The sequence below is a fragment of the Polyodon spathula genome, chromosome 13 (assembly GCF_017654505.1).
Source record: "Polyodon spathula isolate WHYD16114869_AA chromosome 13, ASM1765450v1, whole genome shotgun sequence".
Lineage (NCBI taxonomy): Eukaryota > Metazoa > Chordata > Actinopteri > Acipenseriformes > Polyodontidae > Polyodon > Polyodon spathula.
Genome location: NC_054546.1, coordinates 15,440,369 through 15,452,404, shown reverse-complemented (window position 1 = coordinate 15,452,404; position 12,036 = coordinate 15,440,369). Strand labels below are relative to the sequence as shown.

Below are 12,036 nucleotides of genomic sequence, written 5' to 3'. Positions count from 1 at the left end.
TATATATATATATATATTATATATATTATAATTTTTACGACCTATTATTCATTAGTTCTGTAATCAGAGTTTGTGAGTTTGTGGTTGCCATTCAGATATTATAAATCATCCTGCTGCTCGTAATAGAGCTTGGTGGCAGGTCAACTAATCTTGATTTCTTCTTGATAGAATATGCATTTAGCCTGCTATGATGCACAACATTGCACTAGTGAATAAATACCAATTATATTTAGGATGCCAGGCATGCTGCAGAAGGAGAGATATATACTAAATTGAACCAAAAGATTGATGAGTTTATTCAGCTAGCTGACTATGAGTGGACCATGTCAGAGTCTGATGGACGAGCAAGTGGATATCTAATGGATCTCATAAATTTCCTTAGAAGCACATTTCAAGTTTTCACACACTTGCCTGTGAGTATATAAAGTTTTTACTGTCATCTAAAAAATATTAACCTGTTTTGCTTTTGTTGCTTTTTAATAGCTTTCTTGATATCTTTTACTTTAAAACATTTCTTGCTCTTTCTTTTACTTGTTCCTGATTTTAAATGTTTTGTTTGCCATTAAAAAGTGAGTTCAACAGTAGCAGTAGTTTTCCCTGTGAGCCATTTCTAATTCCAATGGAAGGTATCCAAAGCTATCTAGCCAGCAGAGTGTTTCAATTAACTGCATAGGTGGCATTTAATCCAGTTAAAAGAATCCCCAACAGGGGAAAAAGACAATTATTCTATTTAGACTACATTACACTATACTTCTGATCCTATTTTCAGATGTAACTCCTTAGATAAGCAGAGGAAAGAAAGTCTTAAAGTATTAAGCAGTGTTAACTACCTCCTAATCTTGAAAATATTTATGTTTAAAAATGGACCTCTGTTACTTATCATAATAAATACTTCCTGTTCTTATCCACAGGATGGGTTTTCTTGATAACGGTTAGGCTCAAAGGAGACAGGTTTATCAAGGTCTTTATGTCATAACGTTCAATTTGTACCGTTTGTTGTGAATGGAAGGGAAAATACAAAGTGTAATACAACTAGTTTTGTAACATTAACAGTGGTTTCCTTTCACAAAAGAGAGCAAAGAACCTTGATAAATGAGCCCCTGTCTGTTTGAAATTATTGTGCGTGGTAGTAGTATGTAGGCTTACTTGCACTTAAAATCTGTCTTTGGTTCTTAAATTCCTTTCTTTCCATTTATTATTGCTGTACTTTCTTTCCCTGTTTACATTTGATTTTTGATTTCCTTGCTTGGGTTCAACTCAGAATAACAACAATGACCATGCAGCAATGTCGGTAAGTAACTATTACAAATAAAATAAAATTAAAATAAAAAATAAAAAATAAAAACAAATAAAACACAAACAAAGCATGCACCTTTCAATACTATGAACTGCCTACAGGCTTATTGTCTATTCCAGGTTCAAACAGAGAGTGGGTCAGTGCAGCAGTGACACACTTTGTTAAGGATTCAGCAGGGTTTTTCACAGTTATAGGTCAGCATATTCATTAGAGCAGTAGTTCACTTTGGCTAATCATATTCAACATGCAGCAGGCTATCTAATACAGAGGTGAGATACTGTGCACCAAAAAGTGTTAAAGAGATGAGTGTGTGAATCATTTTAATTCTATGTAGCTAGGGTTTTAATAATTACTATCCTTGTATTGAAGGTGGTGGTGTCAGAAGAAATGATTTAATTTGGCTTGCATTACAGTGTCTGACTAAGAATGGGACTTGTATTTTATTTTATTGTTTTTTTTATTGCATTGTAAGCTTTTGAAATGCTAAGTGCAATTAACTGATTTACAGTGTATACTGTCAAATGCCAAACTATTTGCATTGTCTTTCTGTTGAGTATTAGTTGAAGAAATCTCTGGTTTAGCAAAGCTTTGAATTGTTTTCAGACTACTTGTATATTTCACTGAAACCCCCTTTTCTCTTTGAAACTGCAGTGGACTGTGGTTTTATACATAACAAGACAGATACTGGAAAACTTACGTTGAAATGGTTTAAAGGATAAGCTGTTAACTACAGCCATTAAGTCTCACAATTGGGCTACAACTTACATAAACTTAAAAGTCAAAGGAATCTGATAGCCCAAGTTAAGACATGTTCCATAGCACTAAAACCTTGGTTAGATGCTGAAGAGTTTATACAAAACTAATGGGTCATAAGAACTTTTTTGTCTCCCCACTTTTTATTTTGCTCTAGCCACGTCAGTTTTAATTAATAAATGGCTAGGGGAAGTCCATTTTTTCAGCAAACATAGTATTTGTATGGCTTTGTAGCCCTGAGCTACTGCTGTTAACTTGCCGACTATTCCATAAAAATGTATCATATGTAGGGCTTGAGCTTTTTGGTTTTTATTTTCCAAATCTCTACCCTTTCAGTGTTACTTAGTAGTTAAGCTCTGCATCCTAATAAAGAGAAAACTACTAGTTAAAGACTTGGTTTAAGATATTTTTTTTATTTGCTACAAAGCAAGGAGATTTTAAATGATCGACTTGCTATCAGTGTACAGTATATCAGTACTGGGTATTTTATGCTGAAAAGAAAACCTGTCAGGACCACTCTGTTAAACAAGTGAAAATAACAAAAGCAGAACGATAAACTAGGAGAGAATGAAATGCAATTAGGATCAGCGATGAGCAATTAAAGTAACTGTCACATATGTTTAAAATAAAAAATTAAGTGAAACAGACTCAGGCTCACTCAAGATATGACAGTAAAATTGTAATGAACAGCTTTTTCTGAGTTTAATTAGGAAACAGAATCGTGATCAAAAATAAAACCCGAAAACTTCAAGCCCTAATCATATGTTACATTGGATTCTATGAATTAGGACAATCTTGCGTTTGGTGTGATGTTGAGAACTTCAACACAAAAATAAATCGATAAATAAAAGGTTTCAGCAAGGTCTAGGTTTTGTATTGGTGGTTAATTGTAACCTGGAGTGGATTTTCTTAGTGTTTTTTTAGTTTTTTCCTCCTGCTTGTAGCTGGGGGGGGGGCGGGTATTGGTGTTACTGTAGTTCATTGTTCATGTGATTGGCAGGAAAAGTCTTAATTCACAGCTGGCTGTAAGGCACTAGTGGGCAAATGGCTACTCATCTCCACAAGCTATATTGAAAGTATGTCAATCAAAAGTCCATATAGGTTAGTCAAAGAACGGCCTCTCTTAGTGATCCCACCAAATGTCACATCATGCTCTCTTTGATTGGCACAGCCTGGTAGGGAGGATGGATGGATCTGTCACTAGCAGGTTAATTGTGTTGCCGGTCTCAGCCTGACAGCAGGTCTTTGACTCTTTTAAGTGGATCAATGCAAAACAAATTAGCAGATTGTAGTCATATTTCTCATTCTGTAAGCTTTGACTTTGTTGAATGCAGTCCATAAATCATATTGACTGACATTCCCCTGAATGATGAAAGCTCCTTTTCAAGCAACTAGTGTGGATTAAGAAAGCAGCTTCAAAAAAAGTGAACTGAAAGGATGCATATGGTTGACCCTTTAGGAATTTCCTGGGAGCTAAATGTATCTTTGTTGCAATTGTTCTTAAACTGAAAAAGCTTTTGGGTACTCCTAGAAAGGATTTTGTATGTCAGCACATCCTCTTTTGAAATATAAGTTGTTTACTAAGGGGTTTCTTCTTTTCACTTATTCTGGTATCAGGGGTAAAGAGCAGATGCATGTTAGCAGGTGGTTTTGTGTATGGAGAGGTCACTTCTACACTATTTCTTTACTTGGACTCTGTATATAATTGAACGTTAGCCCCAAGTAGTGTATCAAATGAAAGCCGAGACAATCCAAAGAAATGTGCTGTAAAAGTGTTTTGTATTTTCATTAGTAAGTTAGTCTTTTGTTAAAACAACAAAGCCAGTGGTTTTCTAATTCAGAACAACTATGTTGAAGCTGACATACTGGGATCCTTCAAGAAGCTGGTTGATGAGATTCTGGGATCAATAAGCTACTAACAACCAAACGAGCAAGATGGGCCGAATGGCCTCGTCTCGTTTGTAAACTTTCTTATGTATTTATAATTATAAAATATTTCAGCCTGACTCTTTCTTAAGCATATACAATTCAAATAAACAATTCTCTAAAAGCATTCACGTTTATTTCTCCCATTGATTTTATATTTGGTAATATTTGACTTGGTTCAATAAATAGTCTGCTTTTTTTTTTTCTTTTCCCATCTCTGTTGTACAAGTCAAACGTACCATACTACATTTGTCAGCGCTATTGAAATTGGCGTGCTATTGTTACACACACAGGGTTCCACAGCTAGATAAACAGTTGTTTTGTAAAAGAGCCATTAAGAATTATGTGGACATGTTTTTACTCTGGAATAGTGTTTTTTTTTTTTTTTTTTTCTGTGCAAACGTTTAGTTGTCGTATGTCTGTCAGTTTTAAACCCATGGATCCATTGGTATCTTTAATAGCATATATCTTTTGACTATATAAACCATGCAACCAAAAGGGTCTCTGCAGATTTTCTTAGCTTCTCCAAGCATCAAGTTAATTCCTGAACTACAGACACAAAATTGAATGATCTGTGCAACCTAATATATCTGGTATTTTGTTGCCATGGTTTTTTTTATGTTAGATTTATGTGAAGTGCATTTCAGAAACTGCTTTATGTTGGATATGTGTGTTTATTGTGTTGGGTAGAAAGGATTGGTATTTTTTGTGTTGGGTGCATAATAAATTACACTAATTTAGGTTTGTAATAAAAAATTTAAAGTGTGTTCAGTGCCACGTAGTCTGCATTTGTTTTGGGAAATCGTTATGTTTCAGGTTATTATTCTACTGCTGCACCTGCTCTTCAGTCTGTATCTGTTTATTAACACAATAAGCCTGTAGATCAGTACATGGTGAAAAATAATTGAGCAATTACTGTGTACTTTTAAGCCAGACAACCTCTACACTTCCCATTACGAGTGTCATTTATTGCCTAATACAGCAGTGCACAGGACATGTCATCTTGTATTGCTTCCGAACTATACCTACATGCCAGATTTAGCTGCAACCTAGACATTATTTTAAGAGGTAAGGCGAAAATCCAACTTGTATTTTGATCAGAATCTGTATACGTCTGCATTTAAACAAATTGAAGGTTAGAATTTGGCTTGACAACCTATTAATCAGCTTTATGCTGTTATTACATTATGGTAGCAGAACACATAGAGCATGGAGCTGATTTGACGGAGCAGTACATTACACTAAAAATGCAAATCTTGTTCCATTAAATTAAAATGACATTTCCATTAAGTATCTGAGACCTATTACACTGTAATTAAATGAACTGTGGCCCATTTCTTTCTTTCTTACTTCCTTTCCCCTTTCATATTGATATTGTCCTGCTTGGGGAGTAGAGCTGCATGTCTCCCAATGTAATTACCATTGAGATTGGGTGATTCTTAGGCATGCTGGTTTTCCATTGTTTCTTGCATTCCTATTCAGCAGTTCATCTATTCCTGTCAATTTTGGTTTTGCCACCACTTTTCTTTATATAGATACTGAAATCTCATCTAGGTATAAGACTCTGCAGAGTTCCCAGAGCTGTGTTTGGATTGTGATATTACAATCAAATGTGAGAGCAGTAGCAGCTTTTTTTAGGTTTAAATATGTCAAATATTTAACCAAATACGTTTAAATATGTAAAATGTACATATGTTTGGGCTTGACATTAAGTTCTGGTAATCATGACCATATCATTTTTACAATCTAATAAACAATGCCTTGATTAAGATGGCAGGATACCTTTATTTAACCCCCCCCCCCGTTCCATTCATAAAAAATGTCTAATGTATCGGTACTTTTTATTATTCATTTTTTCATCAGTAAAATAATCATTTACAATTTTATCCACTCTATATTGTCTTAAAACAGCATATACTCTGTCTTCATCACAGTAAGTGATGCTGTTAAGCTAATCAAGTTTCTTAAGTGGTGATGTGCTAGAATTACTGTAAATAAAAACACATTATCCAAGTTTTAAAAATGATTAGCAATGCTTAAGTTGCTCAAATAAAGCAATTTTCCTGGCTGTTCTCCATTGCAGGGGATATGTAAGCCCAGCAATATGGAGTGGCGGGGCCCATACATACATCATACTTACAGAACTGCTTATCCAACTGTGATGAAACTGAAACTAAAGAAAATGATTTAGCATTAGCTACTGAGAGTCTCAGAATTTGATATTTTGATATATGGAGGTGCCTGTACATACATAAAAGTGGTGTAAGATAAGGTAATCTAGCACAGACCCCTGCTTATCTGCCATTAAATCACTTTCCTTTTGGAAATAGGAAAACCAGTCAGACATATATACGTTTATCATAACTGTATTCCCTTTTGGGAAAATATTTATGCATGCTTTTTTTGTTGTTGTTGTACAGCAATAAGCCTTGTTCGTTTTTTCTTCTTTAAAGTTAACTATGAACTGTCGGCTTTTGTGTAAATCTGCTTGTGTGGTCATGTTGTGGATGTGACTTGGATATAGAAGATTGTTAGAAGATATGCAGTAATGGGGAAAGCTGATACCCATTCAAGGAGTCCAATAGGTAGATTTTACCTAAGCTATCCACTGTTTTCTGTTAACCCTGCTTATTGCACAATACGAACATTAGCTGATATACATGTATATATTTTTTTATCTTCCTTTAGGGGAAAGTAGCTCAAACAGCATGCATGTCGGCCTGTAAGCACCTGTCTACATCCTTGATGCAGATGCTGCTTGACAGCAAGTTGAAACAGATAAGCATGGGGGCTATCCAGCAGTTCAACCTGGATGTCATGCAGTGTGAATGTAAGTAGGACTTGCTAAGCCTAAGGGAATTCAGCCATGGATTTCAACCTCAGTTAATTTGGTGTTGAATCTGTTATTGGGGCTAGAAAACCTTTACATTATGACATTACATTAGTCTGTTTTGGCTTTTGTGTGGGGTGCACACCTTACTAAAATGACTTAAAAATCGAATTTCTTTGTTTCAGCTGTATGTACAGTACTAGTAATGTATGAATAAAAAAGAGAGCCACTTATGAAACTATGAAAACCAGTATTTAAATATTATCAACAGGGTTGCACAAAAAGTACTGCTCAGTTCCATAACGTTTATTAGTATTGCAGTCCAGTGTCAAGGTACTAAACTGGGACAAGGGACAGCATATACACAAATGGTGCATAACTAGGTGAGTCCTGTTAATACAGTCAATTCTCATTAAAACAAACTCAGATTAAACAAATGTCCTGATACTGTGAATTTTCTACATGGTTCCAGACAAATTTAGCAGTTGCTTATTGTAAATTACTACTTATAAAACAAATTCACTTAACACGAATGTCCTGTTTATGCAAAGAAAAATTGTAGTTAAACTAATTACCCTAGTTCCAACAGCTGAGGGTAAAGGATATTGGGAAATGTATTAACTTGTGTCCTGATTAGTGCTGCTGTACTGTATTATAGTGCTGGTTTGGGTGTACTGATCCTATGATGCATTTCAAGTTGCCATAGATACAGTCTGAGTTGCCATAGTGCCGTTTCCATGAAGCAGTGTATAGAACTTGCATTATCCTTGCAGACAAAAGTGGATGTGTTGAAAGCAGTGGATAATGCATCACCATACAAAAAAAGGAAAGATGTTACTGCAGATTTTAACATTCCCATGAACTCTTTGTTAACCATTCTGAAAAACCGGGATACAATAATATAGGCTATTGAACAACAACTTGCGAATGCAAGTCGTCAACAATTCCAATACCATGATGTTGAGGACACCTTGCTTTTATGGTTAAAAAATCCCTGTGGTCATAATGGGACACGCAGATTTCCAGCGCATTTGTAATGTATGCTTTTTAAAAGTTTGCTTACAACTGTATTTTCAGTAAAATGCACAGTACTTTTAAACATATAATACTTTTCATTGTACTGTAAATTAAATTTGATTTCAGTGTTACTATAACTTCAATAAAAACTGACAGTGTGCATTTGGCTTAGACTGATTGGACAAATTATTTTGCTGGTCCCTTGAAATTTGTATTAATTAGAGTTGACTGTTGTTTCCTTTAGTCTTCATTATTACAGGTTTTTTACAGTACCAAGTTATCTGCTCAGTATGAGTAAGTTTCTTGAGGGGATCAGATTGAGGGCAATATAAACACTGCGTGTAAATATGTTGGTGACTTTGGCCTTGATCTCTGACCTGAATGGCTGCTATATTGAAGTCATGTTTCCCTCTGGCTGTATCAGTGATACAGATCACTCACTTTCATTATCTATTTCTTCATCTTTACAAATCATTCATTCACAGATGCCATTCCCCTTACACTATGTCCCAGTTATACTGTATTGTATTGTGTGGCTTTATATAAATATTAGCAATGCCTGAAAAGACAGGTTGTGTGCCTGGAGGGTTTCACACTTAATTAGAAATGTAAACATGCTGTGATAAGAACAACAAAAAAAGCCTTTGATTTCTAAACACAACAAATTAAAGTTTCTCATAAATGGAAGAATTTTAATAGAATACTTTGCATTATGGTTTACCAGCATAGCATAGTTCAAAGAATTTGATCTGACCCGCTAGTCTGAAAAAGCCTGTGATTTATTATAGCAGGGTGTACAATTTCAAATACCTTGTTAGCTATTAGTGGGTTTCCACCAGACTATGTAATTATAGCTTTCAATGATATGAAATAAATTGCTACAATCTAAAAATGAAAAAGCACAGTCTGATACACCATTCAAGTTGCAGTTGTGACTTGTTAATCTGTATATTAAGTCTAATGGCCTTGAACTCTCTTAACCTCTTACAGAAGTCAGACCTATGGATTGAAAGTGAACCTTGTAAACTACAATCTTAAAGCCTAAGTTTGACACTTGGCAAGCACAATTTATCAGGAATTGAGGTGTTCAGTTTAAGGTTTTGGTACTTTCTGAAGAAAAAAAGGCAGTCCTGAAAAAAAAAAAAAGTAATAAAAAAAAAATTCCACACCAGTTAAGACTGGAGGTGTTTTATTGTCAATCCTCCAAACTTTGCTCCTTGCTTCCGCTGTAATTCATGAACGTTCCAGTTGATCAGCTCTCAATAAGAATTCATTTCACCATGATGGGACTCTTACCTTCTTATTTCCTTCAAATAAATTGCCACATGTAACAGCTCCAGTACAGCATAGTTTTTTCTTGTGTGTTGTGGCACAGAGAAATTTAGTTTAGAGATATTTAGTTAAAGTGATTAAGTCCTTTAGCCTGGAGGTAGCCGCATGGGGGGGGGGTCTGCAGTGTGAAAAAAAGCGGTCGGCTGACGGCACACGCTTCGGAGGACAGCATGTGTTCGTCTTCGCCGCTTCCAAGTCAGCGTGGGGGTGGTAGCGGTGAGCTGAGCCTAAAAATAATTGCCTATGCCAAAATGGGAGAAAATAATTGCCGATTACTAAATAAAAAATAAAAAAAGTGATTTATAATTTCACACTACAATTAAATTGCTTGGACAGGGCACTAATGCAAACCGTCTTGAAAACTATACCAGACGATTACTCCGTCTCTGTAGTTTACACATTACAAAGAGTAATAATTATATTAAAACTGCCCAGACAAGGTACTAAAAAACTCATATAAACATAATTACTTGTAATATATAGACGAGAATGATCGTGTTGTATAGGTTTCAAGATGTTTAGCATTGTTTTGTTAAAACTTTGAGCTTGTCTTTGTCTCTTTTGTTTGTTTTTATGAAAAATGAGCAGACCAACTCTTAACAATGGTTTAGGTGTGTCTTGTTATTGTAGATTAGTGTTGTATCCAGTAACAGACAGTATTATTAGTATAAATGTTTTTGGCTCAACATCTATGCAAATGGAGGGTTTGATTTACAAATACAGTACCTCCAAGGGGCAAGTCTATGGCTACAGGGTGCATTTCTGGTTACTGTAACATGATATACATCAGAACACTAAGTTTTGACATTTTACTTGATCCGGTAATTCACTTCTGTAATGTAAAGAGCAATGCACACCACAGACACCCTGTTATTGAGCATTGGGTCTGGAATCTGCTGTGAGCCTTACGTGAGACTAAGCATTACATTTCCACTGTTCTTTGGTGGAAGTGAAATCCTTTGTCCCGTCTTTATTGTGGGACAGGTCCCCTAAACATGCATTATCAATTAAAACAGCAGTAACCTGGAGCTTGCTTTGATGTCAGGATTTCATTCACAAGGTCTGTCAGAGAGCCATTCCACACATCACTCTTTTAGCTGTGATTTATGCTGCATCTCATCGCCCTCCTCCGGCTTTTTGTCTATGACATTTCGGGATTAATGGTCAGAACAGTGACATTTCCATTAGCACTCAGGGTGTACAAATAACTCACAAATGGCAGGTAGCTTCCTACTGTAATTGATAAATGCATTTGTGGGATTTACTCAATTTAGAATGATGGTGTGTTCAAACTTATCTTAAATACAAAAGCTGTCATCTGATATACAAAAGGTTTTTCCTTCCAAAAAGAAGTGTTCTACCTCTTTTTGTATCAAACAAATAATGGAAATCCATACTTAATTGTCTACAGTATATTTAAATATATACAAGTCCTGGCTGCTGCTGGTGAACTAAACTAATGGAATGAACTTTAAACTCTCGTGTCATTGGTCTGCCTTCCATGTTATGACAGGTCTTGATGCAAATAATGACCCATAAGAAAGGGTGTATTTATACACAGGAAGGTGGAGAAGCAGTATTAGAACCTCACCAGATGTTCACAAGATTCTAATTCTATGACTAATAAAAAGAGCTCCTCTGCCATCTATAGTTATACACCTTGACTTAAGAGCCTATAAAGTTGATCTTGTAGAACTGGGAAAGTCAATAGCTGAAATGATTTTTATTCAGATGTTCACATGTTTGTTTGTTTTTTCTATTAAAAGTTAATATAGTAAGATAGTAAGATAAGATAATATAGTAACTAATAAAAGGAGGGGAAGTGAAAGCTATAAGTTGATATATTGTGTTTAGAGTGTCTCTTACTATGATATGTTGTCTCATGCAGTTTGTGCAAGGTTCTGGCTGCCCAAACAGTGCAAAATATTAACTTTTAAATCACAAAAACAAAGATTGTACTCAGGAACTGCTTTTAAATAAAATAAAAACTCAGAATAACACTGCATTACCTGTTCATTACCATAATATCAGATGCTCAGCATCATTCTGCAGTGTGGAAGTATCAGAGTGTTAGTATGAGCTGAATATTGTGTTATATTCAGATTAGCCATGTGCTTTCTGAATGCTCTGTACTCTACCACAGAAGCACATTTTTGTTTCCACCTTGTTACTGGAAGAACCTGAATAAGATCTATCAAAGCATATGACAGTGATGTCAAATGGCCATTAACATTAATAGAAAGTCTACTGGATATGATAGTTATCTAATAAGTCATGTAAGCAAGCGAAGCATGGAAGAGTGGTATGCCAGCGATGACACAACTAAGAGGATAAATATCATACCTCATATCCTGGATCCTGGCATAGTTTATGTAAATGAATGTAACTTAGTTTATTTTGTTGAAGCCCATTATGATTTTACTGTAACCTAGCAACTGCCAAGAGTTTTCATTGATGGGCGGGTGTTGGGAAGAATGAATGTTTCACAAGGAGCCCCAAAAGAAGAAGATCACATGCATCCAAGTCATACAAATAAAAGTTTACTTCTGTTGTTAAATGGATCAATGGTAAATCTAGGAATCAAATTTGTATGAATCTAAATCTAATGCTATGTGTTTATTTTTGTTTTGTTTTAAAAGAACAGAATATTAACCAATAAATGGGGTGGGGGTCTTGTTTCCATTCTGTTTTTGTCTGTTTATTGAAGTCTTTCGGCACGATTGCACAGAAGCGACCGAGAGTGCCCTTTTGGACCAGTATCCTTTCTTTAATCTACTCGTACCTGACTAGCCCAATAGGGCCTCAAGGCAGGTTTAATAATAGGGGGTTAAATAGAGTTCAGTGATGAGCTCAACAGATCTGCTGAAAAGGCAAAAAACGT

At 35.4% G+C, this 12,036-nt stretch overlaps 1 protein-coding gene across 2 annotated transcripts in view; it reads left to right on the top strand.

Annotated features, from left to right (window-relative positions):
* Nucleotides 1-12,036, top strand: part of LOC121325733 (exocyst complex component 6) — a 92,237-nt gene that overhangs the window by 60,744 nt on the left and 19,457 nt on the right. The window contains exons 18-20 of one of the 2 annotated variants that reach the window (XM_041268644.1): nt 234-413; nt 1,262-1,291; nt 6,665-6,806. In XM_041268644.1, coding sequence (XP_041124578.1) covers nt 234-413; nt 1,262-1,291; nt 6,665-6,806 — 352 coding nt within the window. The remainder of the gene's footprint in view (nt 1-233; nt 414-1,261; nt 1,292-6,664; nt 6,807-12,036) is intronic. The other variant, XM_041268643.1, reaches the window with a different exon arrangement.